The 22500-nt window shown below is 35.2% G+C and overlaps 1 protein-coding gene across 2 annotated transcripts in view; it reads left to right on the top strand.

Moving 5' to 3' along the window:
* LOC106868015 (high affinity cGMP-specific 3',5'-cyclic phosphodiesterase 9A) overlaps window positions 1-22500 on the top strand; it is a 233024-nt gene that overhangs the window by 124148 nt on the left and 86376 nt on the right. The window contains exon 2 of one of the 2 annotated variants that reach the window (XM_089357273.1): window positions 15430-15579. The exons of the other annotated variant lie outside the window; for it this stretch is intronic. Within the exon in view, the coding sequence (XP_089213399.1) occupies window positions 15430-15579 (150 nt within the window). The remainder of the gene's footprint in view (window positions 1-15429; window positions 15580-22500) is intronic. 2 annotated transcript variants of the gene reach the window in all.

The following is a 22500-nucleotide window of genomic DNA, read 5'->3' as shown; positions in this document are numbered from 1 at the left end:
AAGTTAGAAAATAAGTACATTCTGTGTATGCCTTTTATGTGCAGAAAAATGAATAAAAATAAGTCTTCTGCTGGACCATTTCATGGCTTGTTGACTACTCTTCAGAGAAGACGTGCCTGGTTTCTTTTCCTAGTCAATAGCGTACAATATTCAGTTGTTACATTAAGCAGTCATAAATTAAGTTATCACTATGTGGATAGCTTAATTTACACCAGAATTAATTTCATGTTCTGCCCTTCTGTCTCTGCATCTCTGCAAAAAATATCCTAATGCTCATTAAAAATAAAGCCAAAATGAAGACAAAATAAAATTCAATAACAGCAAAACAACCAATTTATTATTTCAAGCTGGTTAGTTTCAGAAAATCTTTAAATACATCTCTATCTTTATGTTTACCTCATTGCAAAATTTACATTCTTGAGATAAACTTTAGGAAAATCCATTTTCTATAAATTTTACTTGTTTCTGCTCTTTTTGTTTTTTTTTTAAGTATTAAAGATTATTATTGCTACTTTGTTTTTTTTTTAGTTTTTCTACTTCAGGACATTTTAAATATTTTTGGATTTGTGATTTTTTTCTTGATTATCTTTATTTAAAATATTTCTGTTTTTTTTTTTTGGTTTTTTTTTTTCATCTTTAATATTGTTTGAAAATATCTTTATATTTTTATCAGCATCGTGGTATTAAATCCGAGATTGTTTAACGTTATTTAAGTAGAAGTTGTGATGAGGAAAATGTTTTCAAGTTCTGAATATATTTCCTCCATTTGAATATTGGTTAAACACCTTAATGGCAGCAAGATTGTATTGTTTCACCAGAGTTTTTTTTCTATTTTTAGTTCTTTTTTTGTGGTGGTGAGAGAGAGTTGTAATTTTTATATTTTTAATTTTTTTAATATATTTTTTTCCTGGCATACATTATGGGTTCATTGTAGTTTACTTCTTGCTGTCTGTTATATTTTTCTTATATATTTTCCAGTGTGTGATGTGTTTCGGAGCATGGTATGTTCAAAAGTGGGCTTTTTAGTGTGTGTGTATGTGTGTATATATATATATATATATATATATATATATGTGTGTGTTTCTGTGTATATATATATATATATATATATATACACTTGGAAGCTGGCCATCAAAATAGTAACAGAGGTAGGGTGGAATATTAATACATTTTGTGATGGAAAGTATATTTTTAAAAATATATATTTATTATATATTTATGATGATGATGATATATGAATGTGTGTATGTATCTATCTGTCTATTTCTCTCAATATATAAATGTGTGTGTATGTATGCTTGCCTATATCTATTCATATATACCTATGTGTTTTCAACATATTTCTGCATACGTTTAGCTGTCCTTAATGATTCTTTACTTTTGTGATTATATCTATCTGTCTATATATATATATATATATATATATATATATGCACACACATAAACTCACACACATTTATAAGTGAACTGAAATACAAATATATAAACTGACATTCAAAACCTATGGGTGTGTGTGTGTGGGTGTGGATATATAATATTTGCATTGAATGTGTGAGTCTGTAGTAATTTCTGATCTAGAAGTGTTCTTTTCAGCTAAGCCCAAACTCAAGTGGAACCAGTTAATGTAGTAATGAGTAGAGCACTATTGATTTTACTGTTCTCTCCAGCTGATCTTAAGACTCTAACAGCCCCAACATCATCATCATCATCATCATTAAAGACAATAACAACAACCATATTTCTTTCAACAACATGTTCTATCAATAGTATTTTGACTTGATTGACAGAAATAGTTTTCCTTCTATAAAAGTATATTGCCATACAACACTTTAATGGAAGTGTTGCTATACAGCTTGCTTGGTCTTTTTCCTTGGTCTCCCTTTTCATATGCTTTCCAGAATTGTTGTTTCTTGAAAAATGAGAAAAAAATTATTTTTTCTGTCTTTTTTTTTTTTTACCAGTGAATTAATATTAGAACCAGGAAATGAGAACGAAACCCTTTTGTTTCATATTTTTTGTATTATTGAATGTATTTAGAACATTTCCTAGCATGCTGCTGTAATATGCTTTAAGGCTCAAGAATACGTTTAGAGTCAACTAAACCAACGAATATTGACTTATCTTTTGGATATTAAATTCCATTTATGTGATGTTGTTATGTTAAGTGGGATAAGGTGTGATTATTATCATAGCAGGCCACATTTGCTCTTTGATTTCAATGGTTTACTGAAAATATGTACACACAGCAGGCTATTATTATCACTGTGAATAGTAGGTTGTACTGATGTAATCTGGCTAAGAAATAAGTGAATATTAACTATTAATAGAAATTGATATTTGTATATTTTATGCATGAACACCTATTTATGATGTCCTACCAAATTTTATTACATATTACATAGAAAGACATCTATTTCTACCTCTCTGTCTCTTTGTCACATTCAAACCTTTTATCCTCTGACACAAGATCCTCTCCTCAAATTCCCCTGCCCTTCTCATAATTCTTTGTCTTGCAGGTTATTTGGTGACCCTGCCAGTGCTGGTGCCACGTAAAAGGCATCTAGTCCACACTTTAAAGTGTTTGGCATTTGGAAGGGCATTAAGCTGTAAAAATCATGCCAAAACTAACCTCACCTGTGCTAGTGCCACATAAAAAGTACTGAGTTTATTCTGCAGAGTGGTTGGTGTTAGGAAAGGTATCTAACTTTAGAAACCCTGCTGAAACAGATACAGTAGCCTAGAGTAGTTTTTCTACCTGGCCAGCTCTTGTCATCCATCCTACTCATGCATACATGGAAGATGGGCATTAAACGATGATGATGATGATGAAAGTTTGTACAAATAACATGTAAATTATTATTTTACAATAATGAACCGAAAATATCTTGTTTTCCTCCACATATCTGAATCTCGTTTCTTCTAGCTGTATAGGTTTGAAATAAACTCATGAAAGTATTTTCGTAGAAATACTTCCAAATAATCTTTTGTCTTTTACTTGTTTCAGTCATTAGACTATGGCCATGATGGGGCACCACCTTGAAGACTTTTAGTCAAATGAATCAACCCCAATACTTATTTTTAAAGCCTGGTATTTATTCTGTTAGTATCTGTTGCTGAACTGCTAAGTTATGGGGACATACACACACCCTATACTGGTTGTCAAGCACAAAGACACACAGATATATATATATATATATATATATATATATATATATATATATATATACACACACACACACACACACACACACACACACACACACACAACAGTCTTCTTTCAGTTTCTGTCTATCAAATTCACTCAAAGCTTTAGTTGGCCTGAGACTATAGTGGAATACACTTGCCCAATCTGCCATACAATGGTACTGAACCCGGAACCATATGGTTGGAAAACAAACTTGTTGCCTCAAAACCATGCCTGTGCCTATGTGCAGATATAAATACTGAAAAGATGAAATGGTTAATAGCATGCAAATTTACAATCTTTATAACATATTGTTTGACATTTGACAGTTCAAAATGTATTTCTCTTTTTAAGACAATAGAGCATGACTTTAAGAAAATTCCATTGCTATTTCTAGCAATTTTAACAACTATGTAGAGCAGTCATGGACAACCATATTTTGAATCATGGGTTGCAAGAGACTTGATTCATCATCAAGTAGGCTGTGGTACTAAAAGAAACTCATGGTGATATTTTTGTTAGGTGTGCCATTCAGAATATCCTGCTGGCTGTAATGTACCTATGATTGATATAGAGTCTGTCTCTCTGTCAACAGTGCTGTTTATTTTCGTAATTAATGTACCCCTGTCTAGGTGCCAATAACTGTGCTAGGATCTATTCAGTTTGGCTCGCAGGTTTTTAAATTATTATTTTTTTTTAACTAAACAGTTTGAAACTTCGTATACTGGTGTAATTTCTCACACTGAACATGGTGTACTTTCAATATTTTTGACAAAATTTCGTATTTTAGAAGTTATTTCTTATTAAAGTTATTGTGTTTGGGTAATTTTAACCAATCAACGATGTGTATTCAACTGAAGAAACCTGCTGCTGTTTGCAATAGTAATTGAAGAGCACCAACTTTCAGTTCATCTCTACTAAATGTATTTTTCAACCACGTGTGGATTATTTGGTGTTACATTTAGTAGAGATGACCTAGAAGTTATTGCTCTTCGATTACTATTGCAAACAGCAGTAGGTTTCTTCTGCTGAATACACATTGTTGATTGGTTAAAATTACTCAAATACAACAACTTTAACATGAAATAACTTCTAAAATATGGAATTTTGTCAAAAATGTTAGATGTAAACTGTGTTCAGTGTGAAAAATTACACCAGTATACGAAGTTTCAAACTGTTTAGTTAAAAAAAGATAATTAAAAAATCTGTGAGCCAAACTGGAGAGATCCCTGTGCTTATGTTTGAACTGTTGGCTCTATGGTCACTTGTCCATGTACAAGTAACTGTAGGAAAACAGTTAAATACAAGTTATCTTATAATTGACTAAAATAAAATCACTGAAAATAAGCAAGGCTAAGGATAAAAATTGCTTGTTACTCTGAGATATCTGCTGGTGATATAGAAGGGTTCCAAACAATGCAAAAAGCTTGCAACATTTTTAAGGAGCTCCTGCAGTTTTTTCTTTGGCAAAGCATCTTAAATATTTATTTCATGGGTAAAGACATGATAAATGAAGAATGTAACATTTGGCAGAAGATGAACAGAAACTAGCTTCACAAGATTCCTCTTGAATTTGCTTTAGGGTGAACAGTGAGCATTGGGAAGAGGGTTATATAAATTTGGTCTGACAGTGACAAAAACATCTGCTTATTTCATAGAAGAAAATTTTAAAATTAACCCTGTATATAATGGCGTTTGTTATGATGTATATCTTGGAGTAGTGGTGTCATTAAATGCATGTATAAAAAGCCGTATGGTGTCTGTGTTTGAATGAATGTAAGAGTTTGTTTCTTTAGGTTTTTTTTTTTCCTTACCCTAAATCAGCCAACCCTAACTGAACAGAACAAAAGCATATCAGCAATAACCATTCCATAGTTTTGTATATTTTCCATTTTTAAGTAGGATGTAATTTGAGGAAATTTGGGTGCTATTTCTAGCAGTTCTGGTGACAGTTTATAGGTATAGGGTATGAGTTTTCAATATAATGGCTTTGCTTGAATATGTGCCTACTGTGAAACACAGACCATACGCAAATACAAAAACAAAGTATTGGGTAGAAATGTAACCATCCACTAATTTTATATAATTTCATATCACAGTTTGTGAACAACAATAGCATTATTTAGTTGCAGGTTTTTTAATGAGCTAATCACTGGTTCACTGCATTTCTGATGGTGAGAGTGTCAACTGAGTGTCTGTAATTTGGTTCAAAGAAAGTCATTCTTGCCCAGGTCTTCATTCAAAGGGCACCATATTTTCTTTGAGCTTTACATCCTTTGCCAGTTCAATACATCTTGATGAAAAACAAACACACACACACACGTGTGTGTGTGTGTGTGTGTGTGTGTGTGTGTGTGTGTGTGTGTGTGTGTGTGTGTGTGTGTGTGTGAGAGAGAGAGAGAGAAAGAGTGAGTGAGTATATGTAGTTTAAAAAGTGTGTTAGATTACCAAAAGCTTGGGTTCAGAAGATAGTTCCATACTACACTCTTGTACTTAATATGGTTTGATGCTAACCATTATATCACCAAAGAGGCTAGTGTACAGAATCTGAGCCACGTCATAATGATAATAATAATAAACACAAAAAATGCAATTGGTATTTTTAAGCTTTATATGATATGCACATGATTCCAAGATCTGATTGTTGTTATTACGTAAGCCAATTGACTTTGTTATTTATTAGAGTTGACTCATTTCTTTGGCATTATCAGCAAAAAGTACAATGTGAAGATATGTGCACACCCGAATATGCCCCATTATGCAAGTTATGTGCCAGTTAGTTGGTATAGCAAAGTAGAAGGTGATGGAGAATGAAATAGTAGGATTTTGTGAGAGGGAAATAATGGGGTGGAGATAAAAAGGCTTTTATGACAATGCCCTCCTCACACACATTCTGGTAGATTCACACATGCTTACACATACCCCCATCAGGATACATACATATATATATATATATATATATATATATATATATATATATATATATAGTGGTTGTCTACTCCTTAAACAGAGTTTGACCACCTCCTGCACCTACACCTTAGCCCTTTCATGGCGTCTGATGTGGCTTTTTAAACCAGACAGTGTTTTGAAAAAACACCCACACAAAACTAGAGTATTTCCAACCCCATATATATATACACACACACACACAGAGTAAAAAAGAGAGAAGTGTATAAAATAGCCCCATGGCAATGTAGTTTTGAGAATGAGAACAAAAGCAACAACAAAGATAGTATCAATAAGAGTTGGTAGCATCTATCAAAATGTAGAACTGAGATAATAGTTACATTTGACAGTCGTATGGTATCAGGGTTGAAGTATTTCCTTTTTGGCAGCTATTGGTCTCAGTTGGCATGTTTGTAAACAGTTTTAAAACAAAGACAAGACAATAGTAGGTTGTCTGTTTCCCCCCAACTAACACATGTACATATATTCATTGATGTACACAAACATCACAGACACACACACTAGGCATGTGAGTGTGCGTATACATGTATACCCACATGCCTAGCAGAACATATGTGTAAATGTACATATGATTGTGTACACACATGTGTAAATGTACATGTGTGTACACAATCATACATCTGTATACATATACAGGCCATCATGTCATGTAGTGACCAACAAACTCCTGTTACTACCAAAAACATGAACACAGGTCCATAGCTGTAGGACTACAATGTGCATGTAGTCCTACAGCCACATGTATAATAATAAATCACCCATGCACATTACATACATCTATAAAACACTACATGTTTTCAGATGTACTCAAGCCATTGTCATACAGCTACAACAATGTGTTCACATAGGTGTAGTGTTGCACATGTCCACTAGCATTGCTCCATGTGTTGCACACCTTTGGATAGTTGGTATCCAAGCTGGTTGGTGCATTAAATAATCCATTGTGAGGTGTCTTTGTGTTCAATAATGTTAGTGGTGTTATCCGGTATTCCACTAAGAAGTGTTTGATACAAGTATGGGTAGGGTAGATGGTATTCAGATATAGGATATTGTTTTATCATCTGGTTGGGTGCTGGTGCCATGTGAAAGCACCCATGTTGATGCTATGTAAAAGTGCTTGTGTTGATGCCATGTAAAAGTGCCAGTGCCTTGTAAAAAGCACCCGTGTTGGTGCCACATAAAAGTGCCTGTGTCAGTGCCATATAAAAGTTCCCATGTGAATGTCATGTAAAAAAATACACATGCTGGTGCCACATAAAAGCATCTATGCTGGTACCATGTAAAAGCACCCCACTCAATCTGTGAAGTAGTAGGCCTTGAGAAGGGCATCAAGCCTTATATGGCTTGATGCCAAACAGATAAATGGAGTCCAGGCAGCTCTTCAACTGACCAGCTCCTGTCAAAGCATCCAACCCATGCCAGCATGGAAAACAGACGTTAAATGATGATGAAGGTTATGAGTAATTATAGGAGAATATAGTGGCCAGTTGTACTTTGTCAAGCTGAATAGAAGCACAAGACTAGAGTATTTCCAACCCCATAATGGTGGAATGTCTGACATTTCCAGTGTGTGTTATAAAAATTCCTAACACATTTTGTTTATTAAGTAAATGCTTATCGTTGAAAAAATGTTCAACCACTCTTTTGTGCACAGCTTGCAGGGACACATTGCCCTTCCCTTTAGGGCCAAACACACTTTACCACTGACCATTTCAAACTATAGTCAAATTTACTACCAGCTAGATTATAGGTATACCCCACTAGTGAAATCTTGAGTTGAAGAAAGAATGCCCATGCATAGAGATGTGGAGTTCATTGTAGCTGTTACATAATAACTGCTACTATTTTGCATCTCCTCTACACATTTATAGACTATGTTGCTTTGTACTGTGTGATCAGGTACTGGAGACAGTATAATGATCTGTTCTCCTCACAAAATGTATGGCTTTGTGCCAGTATTAAAGATCTATAATGAGTGTGGAGAAACTCATAAATACATTGTTCACAAATAAGTAGTTATTTTATTTTTGCTTACTCTTTTACTTGTTTCAGTCATTTGACTGCGGCCATGCTGGAGCACCGCCTTTTAGTCGAGCAGATCAACCCCAGGACTTATTCTTCGTAAGCCTAGTACTTATTCTATTGGTCCCTTTTGCTGAACTGCTAAGTTACAGGGACGTAAACACACCAGCATTGGTTGTCAAGCGATGTTGGGGGGGGGCACACACACACACACACACACACACACAAACATACATACACACACACACACACACACACACACACACACACACACACACACACACATATGACAGGCTTCTTTCAGTTTCCATCTATCAGATCCACTCACAAGGCTTTGGTTGGCCCGAGGCTATAGTAGAAGACACTTGCCCAAGGTGCCACGCAGTGAGACTGAACCTGGGACCATGTGGATCGTAAGCAAGCTACTTACCACACAGCCACTCCTACACTTGTAAATTATATTTAGAAATCTCATTAAAAAATCTTTTTTCTTTTTTGCTCTTGGGTATTTTAATTCAAATTGGTTTATTGTTAAATAATTTGACAATTGGACATGTTTCAAATTTGTGACTTTGATGTCAAGGACTTTGTTCTTAGGAATATCAATTGACAATAGTACTTTGTGACAGCCAGAGGTTGTAGAAACTTATACACAAGATTTGTACCTTTTAACAGCTGTTGTTGGTTGTTCAGCCTTGATCCAGTAAACTAATGCTCAAAAGTATTCCAGCAAGACATTTCTGTCTTGTTTCATCTTTTGTTATAATATCCCCAGGAATTATGTATTTTATGAGTTCTTTTTGCTTTTAAGATGGGAGGGTGGAGGAGATCTGGCTCCTATTTCTCTCAAGTCAAGCGATAACATAAAGGCTTCCTCCTTGGCTCATCTTTTTAGCAGTTTCAGCCTAAAAGGTCAATTCGACTGGCAAAAGAACCGACTTCAATCAATTGCTAGTTTCTTTGGTTCCTGATCTTTACTTTCTTTCTTATATGGCACCCTATAAGTTCCTAAATAAGTTTAAATGAATGCCTCTCAAACTAGCTATCACCTTTTCTTTTACTGGCGCTTTTTCATTTACCCACTTGCTATGATCCAATAGAATTTAATATACCACATAAAATTGCTGCTGATTGGCTGATTGCCATTGAAACACTACTTGTACATATGTCAAGTGCATCAGTATAGTATGGAATGTCAAAATAACATTTTGACCACTGCTATTAACCAGATGATTCAAACACAGAAAGAAATTGAAAATAATTCTCAAAATTTGACCAGTTTAGAGATGCCTTCTCTTTCCCTCCTGCACCATTATTTCTAGTAACCATATTAAATCCATCCCTCCCAAGTATAGTGCTGCCCACTTTGAGAAGCATTGGTTTAAGTCCGTGTAGTTTTCACCATATGGAAGTGTTGTTACAAGATTTTGCAAAATCTGTTATAGACTGGTTGTAAGCTTTAGTGATGTGTGGGTCATTATTGAAATGACCTACACACTCACATGCACAAATTATATATATATATATATATATATATATAAAGGTCTGATCAATAAGTATATGGACTGTTGCCATAGTAATGAAGTTAAAGCATACAAAGTGAAGCCTGTTGGCACAGATTGACCTTGAACTCAGCTGTACATGTGCACTAAGTTTTAACATTCTAGCTCAATTCTGCTGTTTACAGCAGTACTTGGAAGGAAGGTGTGTAGCACGTGATCATTGCATTGACCATGACAGAGAACGTTGTCATGGCGATACCTACTCTGAGACCTACACAAAGTTGCAGAAAATATATGGAGAGGAGTGTACAAGTGGTTCATACGGCCAAAAAAATGTTGATATTGATAAACGTTCTGCGAGGTCCGCAACCAGCAGAACTGAGGAAAACATCGCAGATATGTGTGCAGCTGTGAGGGGAAATCATAAAATCACCATCCGTCAGTTATCAGAGGATGTGGAGATTAGCTACCGTTCAGTTCAGTCCATTATCATTGAAGATTCGGGTATGAGACACGTGTCTGCTCAGTTTGTGCCAAAACTGCTTTCAGCTGACTAAAATGACACTCGTGTTTCAGTTGTACAAGATTTCCAATGAAAACTTTTTGAAAACTTTGCATAGGCTTCTGAACAGGTATTGCCAAGCTTTTGTCAAAATTCGATGCAGTTTTCCTGCTCAACTTTCTCTGACATGGTCAATGCGATGATAATATGCTACACACCTTCCTTCCAAGCACTGCTGTAAACAGCGGAAGTGAGCTAGAATGTTAAAACTTAGTGCGCATGCACAGCAGAGTTCAAGATCAATCTCTGTGCTTTAGCTTCGGATACTTATTGATCAAACCACGTATATATATATATATATATATATATATATATATATATATAGAGAGAGAGAGAGAGAGAGAGAGAGAGAGAGAGAGAGAGAGAGAGAGAGAGAGAGAGAGAGAGAGAGAGAGAGAGAGAGATATATACACATACATACATGCATACATACATATACCAAAACAGATTATTGAAAAAATTTTTGGTACTATTTGTTCACCATTACAAGTGCTTCATTTGCTATTAAGAATTACAAAATTGTACATGTACGTAAAACGTATATTTCCTATTAGAAATTCTTCAGGCAAAAAACCAGTTACATATTTATTTTCCAGTGTTTTTCAACTCTTATGCACATTTCACACAAGTATAACATCTACATGCAATTTTGGAGTTCTGGAATAAGCAGATGTGCTTCAAGAATTCACAGCTTGAATTAGAACCCTACTTATACACATGCATGCACATACATACTTATATATATATATATGTGTATGTTTGTGTGTGTGTGTGTGTGTGTTAATTCTGTAAATAATATTATTTTATAAGTGTAAAGCTTATAAGCAATCACTGTGAATTAACTAAAGATAATAGTCTAATATTGGGGCATATAAGCTCTCAATGGAAATAAAAAGTAGGTTTTTCCATATGCATGAGACTTCAACCCACACTTCTATGTTTTCATGACAAGTGTGCTACCATTACACCAACGTACCCCCACGTTTCTTTCCATCAGATTTAAGAACTGTAATTTCATAGTGTTGTTTTTATAAACAAACAGCATGTACTTTTTCTGCAATGATTTGGTTAGCAGTATCATGTTTTACAATTCACAATGGTTGCTTATAAGCTTTAAGCTTATAAAATATTATCATTTACAGTATTGTAAAACACATCACCATTTCCTTAAATCTTTACATATTTGTTAATATTTGTTTCTATGTTTATTTGTAATAAAAACAATTTCACATTAATCTGAGGAGCTACTCTACACTTTTGTAGAGTACAGATTTTTTCTTAAACAAGAATATTTTTGACTGTGACTTCAAAGTTGTTGCCAGTTGAGCCACGAATAGGATTATAGGTTTTTTTTTTTGGTTTTTGTTACAAAGAACACTTGTGTGAATTTTGCTGTCCATAACTTGCTCACCTATCAACTCATTATGTAGCAAGTTTTAAGAAGAGCAAGGGATTGCTCATTTTGACTGAAAGGATTTTTAACTTTATGGAAACAACATGCTGGTTACAAGTTGTTACCCCTTTGAAAATGTGTGTGTGTGTGTGTGTGTGTGAGCTATATGAGGTTTTGGTGGCATGCAGTGTGAATATGAAAGAAATGTACCAGACAAGACACACCTTCAGTGTGAATGTGGTTTCTGCAGGAATGTGGAATCATGTACATGGGATATTGCCAAAATATATGTGAAGGGGATATAATGTCTGTATATGTTTAAATATTTTGCTTTGTGTGTGTGTATGCGTATCCGCATGTGTTTGTGTGTCTGTGAGCAAATGATTTATGTGAAGTATACAGGTTTGTGGTAAGAGTTTATATAATTTGTATTTTATGATACCCTTGAGGCATAATGGGATAAGAATAAACAGACTAGCAGCATATCTTTGATGAGAAACTGGTTAGATAGGAAGGGACAGTATCATGTCAACATCACTATCTCTTGAGTCAGTGTGTATGGTAGGAAGCTTGCTCCCTCAACATTATCACTAGGATATCTTAAGACATTCAGTTATCATAGACAATGTTATCTTTTCGTTTGGTGTTTAGCCTGTACATCCTACTGCTACCAACGAAACCATGAAGTAGGAGTGGACAGCTTATTTTCCTTTGTTCAGTTAAAGCAAACAGTTCAGTGCATTGATTACAACAGTGGTTCTCAACCATTTTTTGCCTATGGACCTCTTTAATTCCCATTTTACTCTCCTGGACTGCCAAAGTCATTTGGTATAAAGAAATTAAAATATTCTTTTGCATTGTAGAAGTATAAGCAATTTTATTGGATGCAAATTTTAACAACAAAATCTTATATGGATCTTCAAAGGCCATATGGATCCTGGTTAAGAAGCACTGGATTAGAAGTACAATATAATCCTTTCTACTATAGGTATAAGGACCAAAATATATTTGAGGGGGCAAGTTGCACCAACCCTAGTGCTCTACTGGTATTTATTTCATTGTTCCTGAAAGGACGAAAGTAAAGTTGACCTCAGTGGAATTTGAACTCAGAACATAAAGATGAACAAAACATTACTAAGCATTTGTCCAGCATGCTAATGATTCTGCTTGTTTGCAGCTTTAGTGGTACAACATAATGACAGTATTAAGGTATGAACTTATGACCATACGGTTAGTAGTTCAGGACCTTAACCGTCACCACCATTTTTGCTTTGCTTTACACATTTCAAAATTATTAAACGTTTCCTGCAACTTTCAGGGTTTCACAAAGCCAGTGCTTCATTCCAGATTCCATGACATCTGCAGATGAGAGACAGATGTACCTCTGGATAGAGGTTGGATTCTGTTGGGGGCACTATTCCTATAGGATGTGACACCTGTTCCTGATTATTGGATGAAATGAAGCGTAACTTTGTATCAGGAAGCCTTCCACAGAATTTCAATGAATCATGTGTATTAGTTTAAACCCATGCCCTGTGAGATGGTAGCTACATGTGCCACCCACTTAGTCATTTTAATAAGTTTCTTTTATGACTCTTCCACACATTCATATACACATGCACACATACACATTCTTTCTCTCTCTCTCTCTCTCTCTCTCTCTTGCATGCACACACACACACACAATGAAAGGCAAAGTTAATTACAGTAGGATGAAAACCAGAAATGGATGCTCCCAGTAAAGAGAGTAGGAAGCATGGCTTTTTACTTTCTGTGAACCATTTTGGAGAAAATGTTTTCTATTATAGCTCTAGGTTGATCAATACCTTGTGAGTGAATTTGGTAGGCAGAAACTGTGTGGAAGTCTGTCATGTGTATTTATATGTATGTGTGTGTGTGTGTCCCTCTACTGCTTGACAACTGGTATTGGTTTATGTCCTAACAGACAGAGGAGGAGAATATGATATTGACCTCCCTTGTGCATTTAATGCTCCTTAGAAATAGCATTGTCTATATAAGTGAAGTTAGGTGCCAAATCTGGGATGTGAACTTGGAATGCTGAAATCTTGCTACAACTCTATGACAGCCATTGTTATTAAAGATTATAATTATCATTTAAATCTTAACATACATGTTACAAGAAGTGTTATACAAATATGACGTTTTAATGTGAATTTCCAGAAATGTACGATGGCAATTACAAAAGAAGCAGATTGTTCTTTGCAGAATTCTTGCCTAAGCATAATGAATAGATTCTCTCTAAAGAATAATGAGTATTATTCTGAGAATTATTTTAAAATTGTTTAGCAATCAGAACTTGTCAATTATTTAGAAAATGACCAAATAAAAAGGAAAATCAAACAGTAATTTGAATTATCTTAAATTTTAATTCTTATCTTAAGAATAATGTTTATATTTTTAACTCTATAACTCTTTTAAATCATCGTTGTCATCGTCATTATCATCATCATTATTATTGTGTTGAGTCAAAAGTTTTGCAATATTTGGGGAGCTTACTTGTTTTCGTTGTCAAGTTACAACAAAAACAGCCTAGCATTCAAAGAGGCTATTGTGTTGCACTGTCTAAAGCCACCTTTCTTATTTAATTATTGCCCACAAGGGGCTAAACATAGAGGGGACAAACAAGGACAGACAAAGGGATTAAGTCGATTACATCGACCCCAGTGTGTAACTGGTACTTGATTTATCGACCCTGAAAGGATGAAAGGTAAAGTCAACCTCGGCGGAATTTGAACTCAGAATGTAATTGCAGACGAAATACCGCTAAGCATTTCACCTGGCATGCTAATGTTTCTGCCAGCTCGTCACCCTTTCTGAAGCCACCTTTCTGCCATTTCTTTTATCCCATGCTGATACTAGTTCTTGTTCTTTGAAGCAAAAAATACCTTCTCTGAAGCTCTCCCGCCGCCTCTTGGTTGTGAGGTATTGTGAGCACATGACATGAGCCATGGATTGGAACAAGTCATAATCTGAGGGAGATATTTTTCCACAATCTTAACTTGTATAAACAATGGTTAAGCAAGAGCCAGCTTCTGAAACCTGTTGCCAAACATGGGTGTTTAAAACACAAGGTGATGCTTTGCATCTGGTGGAATTATGAGAGGATAATTCACTATGAGTTTGTTTCCAATGGTTGAACCACTGATGCCAACCTGTACTCTGAACAGCTGGAATGACAGTATGCCATTGCATGTCAAAAATTCCTGGCATCGGTTAAAATACCTAGCGTAGGTTAACAAAAAGTGACCTCTTCTGCAGCAAGATCTCATACCACTCAAACAACTTGGAATAAACTCCAGGAACTTGATGGAGTTGAACTGATGCTACATCCAGTATATTGTCCAGACCTAGCTCCCTCTGATTATTACTTATTCTGATCCATGGCTCAATTTCCACACTCACTAGGCTTCATGAACAAAGAGGAGCTGGTAGCTTCAGTGACGGTGTTCTTTGCTTTAAAGAACAAGAACTGGTGATGGTGTGGGATCAGAGACCAGTGCAACACGACAGCCTCTACTTGAATGCTAGGCTGCTTTTGTTGTAACTTGACAAATAAAGCAAATAAATCATCTTTTGAAAGTAGACTTCACTGATCACATGAAACTACATACATACCCATAGAAATACTCTGCAGATAGCAATCTCCTGCCATCCACATCTGCAGTATGCAGCAAACTGCACAAGTTGGGTTGATTGAGTCTCTTATAAATTTGATTACTTACTCCTTCAAATTGAATTTATTTCACAATAGTCTCATTCCTATTTCTCTTCTCTTCAGACACATTCCGAAGTGTGGCAGAAACTGGACCAAATGATATTCTAAAGCTTCTTAATAAGGAAAGATTCTACATTCAGATTTCACCAAATACACCACAGAACACTCCAGAAGACCGATATAAACTGGAAGTAGTTGCCAGGGTTTGGGGAGGTAGGTGAACAATTTTTTACTGATTTTCTTCTGATTTATTCCTTTTTCTTTTAGTTTTACTATGATTCCTTGATTTAGTAATCATTTTGACAAGCTTATTTGAAATTAAAGTACACATACACACAAGACACAAACACAGGAGTGAGAGAACAAATAAAAGCAAGTTGCACTGAAACATTTAATTAGAGTTACATATGTTTAATAACAGTTTGATTCAGCACCAGATTGCTTAATATTTCCAATCATTTGATGTAAACATGTCCCCATGAAGCTGAATCAAACTGTTATCAAATATATATATATCTTTATACACACACACACACACACACACACACACACACACTGTATTCACTCTTATATATGTCTCTATCATATACAAGCCATATTCAATATTTGTTTGAAAAAGTTGGTACCAAACTCCCATAGTAAAAATCTACACTGAAGATAGGAGAGTTCAATGGCCAGCTAGTTTTTTAAATAACATATATCTATTGCTATTAATGGATTAGATAATTAAGCAAGTTGTCATGTTGAACACATTTATAAAGAAAATAGATTATGACTGTGATTATGGAATAACATCAACATTGCTGATATTCAAATGACAAATATTTTATGAAATGAGAAGAGTTGTTTTAAGCAAATTTCATCAAAGCATTTAAACCCTTTTGCATTTAGACCAGCATATCCAGTGCAAATATCCTACCTGTTTCATGTTTAAACCAGCCAGATCAAGCCTCTCACATCTGCCCTACATTGTCTTTTGAAGCTAGAAACTTTTCAGCAACCCCTTGAATAGTTTCCAGTGAGATAAAACCACATGGATTTCATTCATATACCCATCTGTCCAAGTTGAAAATCATAATGCTTTCTGATTTGAAATTAACATCTGGTTTACTGTCATACACTAAACCCATTTCTCACCATAAAACATTGATTTTAGCAATTAGTTGCTTTAAGTGATGTATTAGGAGATATCATGGTTGTCTTCAATCTTATCTGTAGCAGAGATAAAATGAAACAACTATTCCTCTGATCAGCAATCCAGTCTAACAGTTCTTTCTGCATCTTAAGTATAGAAAGCATTCTAAGGAAACTGTTTGCTAATTAGGTATCATAAGTCCTATTATATGTAACATAGTAAGTTGAAAATTTCTGATTAAATGAGATTATCCATACATTTAGTAGACAAAAACTCCTTACAGGTGCTTAAATTTCCAAAACAGCCAAGTGAAATAACTCCAGTACTATCAGCTATCCAAATTTTTTTGAAAATGAAGGCAATGCAAATTATCATCATCATCATCGTTTAACGTCCGCTTTCCATGCTAGCATGGGTTGGACGATTTGACTGAGGACTGGTGAACCAGATGGCTACACCAGGCTCCAATCTGATCTGGCAGAGTTTCTACAGCTGGATGCCCTTCCTAACGCCAACCACTCAGAGAGTGTAGTGGGTGCTTTTACGTGCCACCGGCACAAAGGCCAGTCAGGAGGTACTGGGAACGGCCACGCTCAAAATGGTGTATTTTACGTGCCACCTGCACAGGAGCCAGTCCAGCGGTACTGGCAACGATATTGACTTTAAACTCAATTGATGAAAGCAACAAACATGTTTCAATGTTATTAGAGCTCGCCAGTAGAGAATTTTCTATTGAGTGATGTATATATATATATATATATATATATATATATATATGAGGAAATAGAGGGAATAAAGTTACAGTGATTATAGTATCTGCAATGTAGAAGTACAAAGTGCTGCTTACAAGTTAGCTAGGCATTCGGGTATTGAAAATTTGGAAGTTAGTTATGAATGGTCAAAGAGCTTTAGAAGCATCCATAGATTGTGAAATAAAATTATCCATGCTGAAGCAATAGAGCATCAATGGAAGAATATCAAACTATTTAGGAACAGATAAAATTACTTAACTATTTTTCATTCTGATTACTCTGTCAACTATAATGCTTATTTATGCATGTTGTTTTGAATTAATTATACATTATCTTATAGTTTCAAGATTTTCATGATGCATTTGTTTTTATTTTTAGAATGCTATTGTTGGGTAGGTGTGAGAGGTCAGATCTAGCCAGTTTGAACATTAAAACAGGTAGAATGTTTAAGCTAGATATGGCCAGTTTAAATGCTAAAGTTTTAAGAATGAAGGATTCCTAATAACACGTGTGTTTAACACAGATCAAATTACATTCTTGACCTTAGAATATCAAAGCTTTTATAAATGAATCCTCCACACCTTTTGAATTTGTGTTGTACGTGTAAACAACATTAGTTTATAATAGTTTATTTTATAAATATGGTTTCATAGTTTTCTTTGATTTACCCTGATTTTTCCATATTTTTGTGTTGTAATTTAGTTTTCATTATGGAATGTTTTCCATAGATTATCTTGTAGTTTTCAAACCACTTTTGCTGGGTTTTTTTTTTAGCAATTTTATGGATTTATCTTAGTGTCTTGCAGCTTTTGGCATCTTATTTCTATAACTGTTTGAGCTCTTCCTGAATTACATGTGTGTGTATGTTCGTGTGTGTGTATGTATATGTGTATGTGCATGTGTGTGTATGCATGCATATATATATGTGTGTGTGTGTGTGTGTGTGTGTGCGTATATATATATATATATATATATATATATATATATATATATAATATCTATTTATTTATCTATGTATCTATCTATATATATAATATTAATAATAATTTCTGAAGTAACCAGAAGATGAAATTGGCATTAATCTTAATTTTGTACAACGGTCATTTCGACCCATCCTGCTACTGTCCCTTATGGGTGAAAGGACAGTAGCAGGATGGGTCGAAATGACCGTTGTCCAAAATAAAGATTAATACCAAATCCATCTTCTGATTACTTAAGAAATTATTATTATTATCTCAACCAACACTGCGGAGTTCCGGAAGTAGCTCCAACAGTAATATACCCCAACTGCGGATGACATCAGGCCGCCCAAACTGTGCCAGTGCTCTACTAAACACTTCAACACATTAATCAACATATACCCATTAGTCTAAAATATTAAATATATATATATATATATATATATATATATATATATATATATCACTGTAATACAAATAATATATGAGTATATGCATATATACGGACATGTATGTACATACCCACATCTACATGTATATATAGATGCATATCTGGGTACAGGACGTTGCAAGAAAAAACGTGGACAAAATGATAAACAGAGTACAGAAAACACACAGGCCACATAGGGAACATTTCCTTCATCAGCTGCCACCATTCTAAAACTAAGCATTTCGAAGAGTTAGGGCAGGACGCATTGTTAGAATGGCTCTTCCCACGGACCATAAATTAAATTTGTAATGTGGGGAATGTAGTGGCGGACGGAAAACAAGACAGGAAAATGAAACAGTGAAATAAACAAAAAAGGCTATAGGGCTTTCCGATAAGTAGGTTATCTCCCTTGGCTAGGCGGCGCTCCATGTAGACACCGAGAGGAGATATAAGCTTCTGCTTATTCCTGTCTGAAGTATCGTCCGATATTTCAGACTTATCGTCCGATGAATTTACTTTGTTGACATTCTTCATCGACAATTTTTTTTATTCCTTTCAACCTTTCAGTCAAGTCCGCCTTTCTTCCAGTAACATACTGTCCATATAATCTTAAATATTTCTTTAACTCAGGCACAGTAAGTACTTCGATAGCTAAATCATCAACCTGCTTTATAACCATGATAAGACGTAAAACAATAACAATAGCGTGGATAGTCTGCGGAAGTTTAATTGTCTACATGGAGCGCTGCCTAGCCAAGGGAGATAACCTACTTATAGGGAAGCCCTATACGGCCAGATGTGAAAAAAATATGTGTATACATTTTTTGCTCTTATCCCCCTCCCATTCTCTCACCTTGCACGTCAACTCTGTATTTTCTGATCTAGTCTATCTACAAAATTTATACTGCTCCTCTTCCCCACTTCCTGTACCACCACTTGCCATCCCTTCCTTCCTATTCATTCACCTTCCACCTACCATACTGATATTTACCATTAGCCACACTTCTCCCCTTGTTCCATTCATTACATTCATCTCTATGCTCTCTCTAACTATCTTTCACTCTCCACTCACACTCTAATGAACTTATCCATCTGCTCTTCCTAATTCTTTATTTTTGTTCTCTCTTATACTCACATTCTTGTATCTTGAGTGTATGCTCTGACATCTCATTGTAGACTTCATTGTCTACTCCCACCCAGCCTTATATAATATGGGATAGCCTTGTGTCTCCTCTACAGCAAGACCTGTCCCTTGGTCATACAGTGCCAGGCATGAAACTACTTCCCTCATGAAACTACAACTTCACTCAATCGAAGGGGATTTTTTCTCTGTCTTGTGAGATGTCATGATAAAAGGTGCTGGGTGATAAAAGAGAGCTCAATGATCAGCAGAAATATGTCAACTGGGGAATTAAAGAAAAACAAAAAACTAAAAATCCTCATGAAAGCAAAATTCACACCAGAAAATAATCTTAGGTTTTATATCAAAACATGTAAAGACAGCAGATGTGAGGCATGCAGTAAACTTGTTTGTAGAGATTTGGAGATAAAATTAAGAAATAGGAACTCTTTCAAAATAAATGCTGACAAACTGCAAGACTAAAATTTTGATATATTGCATGCCCTATCCCAATTGTGAAGAAAATTATATTAATAAGACTAGAGATTCCCTATATGACTGTAACACAGTGCACAGCTAATATGACAGTGAGAAGGAAAATTATAAAAATAAAAAAATCTCACTGAGTGAACATTTAGAAATTTGCAATAGTAGCAAAATCAAAATTTTTCCTTTTTCAAAATATTCAACAGTAAATCCACAATCATCATCATCACCATGATCATGATGATCATGATCATCATCATTATCATCATCATCAATTAATATCTGCTTTCCGTGTTGGCATGGGTTGGGCAATATTAGAAAGAAATGGAAAACATTTTATCAATAAATTTACACTGAAACTAAATTTAAGAGAGACAAATAATGACATTGCTTAGCACTTGATAAATATTACACACTAGCTGAATTACTGGCGTTGCCCGGGTTACTGCTGTTCTTATTCAGATTAGTAAACAATAAATACAAAGATACATTTTTTCCTAATAATTATTTCAAAATATCTATATTTTATAAAAAAATATCCGAATAGGCGTAGGAGTGACTGTGTGGTAAGTAGCTTGCTTACCAACCACATGGTTCCGGGTTCAGTCCCACTGCGTGGCACCTTGGGCAAGTGTCTTCTACTACAGCCTTGGACTGACCAAAGCCTTGTAAGTGGATTTGGTAGACGGAAACTGAAAGAAGCCTGTCGTATATATCTATATGTATATATATATGCATGTATGTGTGTGTTTATATGTTTGTGTGTCTGTGTTTGTCCCCCAACATTGCTTGACAACCGATGCTGGTGTATTTACGTCCCCGTAACTTAGCGGTTTGACAAAAGGGATCGATAGAATAAGTACCAGGCTTACAAAGAATAAGTTCTGGGGTCGATTATTTGCTCGACTAAAGGCGGTGCTCCAGCATGGCCTCAGTCAAATGACTGAAACAAGAAAAAGGGTAAAAGAGTAAAAGAGAATTGTAATGATAAAAGAATTTAGAACTGAAAATCTGTTGATCTTGAAGCACCTCGGGGTAAACCACTTTCATTGTGTAATTTTTTGTTGGTATCCAAATGTATAAATTGTTGCTGCTTCCAACTTGTGAGCAACCAACATAGAGCTAGCTGTGAGAGAAGCACACATTTGAGGGATGAAGTCCAACTACCTTGAGAGATTGACTGGAAACTGAAGCCTCTTAAATTCAAATGGAACATCTGTAGGTATGAGAGGAAATTTTGGAATGAAAACATTTTCTTCTTTGTGACTACCTGTTATGATTGTTTCCTGTTAGACATGAGGCTTCATGGAAGTAACAGTTTACAAGTTCCATTACACAGGTGACGTGGGTAAAGATTCTTAAGTAACATAGGGGGGGGGGGCTTTAGTGTGAAGTTATGCAGTGGCATCCCAGTGGGTTTAAGTGTGTTCAGATATTTAACAGGGTATTGAACAGCTTGATCTTGATCAACTGTTGTGTGAATTGATGGAAAAGTCATTTCTGATGTATCTGTTAACTTTTGAAGAAGTTCATGATTGAGTTTATCAACCATTTCATTAGTTGGAGCCAGTATAGCTCTTTCACATAGCCAGTTTACATCTGTGTAATTGACAATCACACATACACTCACACACAATATACTCTCACATACACTGACACACACATACTGTCACATACACTCACATACATATACTAAGACAGACACACACAGACATACATTTATGTAACAAACATGCAAACACACATAGACACTCATATACAGAATGTGTAGTGGTGGTGGTTGTGGTGCTGATGCTGGTATAAAATGTCCTTTACACACTCACAGACACATATAGACTCATATACAAAATGTGTTGTGGTGGTGGTATAAAATGCCCTTTACTGTGTCGTATGTAACGAATGCACACACACACACACTGACAGACACATACACACTCATATACAAAATGTGTCATTGTCATCATCGTGGTATGAAATGTCCTTTACTGTCTCGTACATAACCTGTGCAAATACACACTCAGACAGACACATATACACTCATACAAAATGTGTCATGGTAGTGGTGATATAAAATGTCCTTTACTATGCCGTATATAACAAACACACTGACAGACACATACACAGCTATATACAAAATATGTCCATCGTCATGATGGTAGTATGAAATGTCCTTTACTATCTTGTTCATAACGAATGCGCAAACTCACACGCTCACAGAAATATACTCATAAACAAAATGTGTCATCATTGTT

Source organism: Octopus bimaculoides, chromosome 9 (genome assembly GCF_046866305.1).
Source record: "Octopus bimaculoides isolate indiv1 chromosome 9, ASM4686630v1, whole genome shotgun sequence".
In the NCBI taxonomy this organism is placed as follows: domain Eukaryota; kingdom Metazoa; phylum Mollusca; class Cephalopoda; order Octopoda; family Octopodidae; genus Octopus; species Octopus bimaculoides.
Note: the sequence above shows the minus strand (reverse complement) of the source record. Positions and strands in the feature narration are given on the sequence as shown.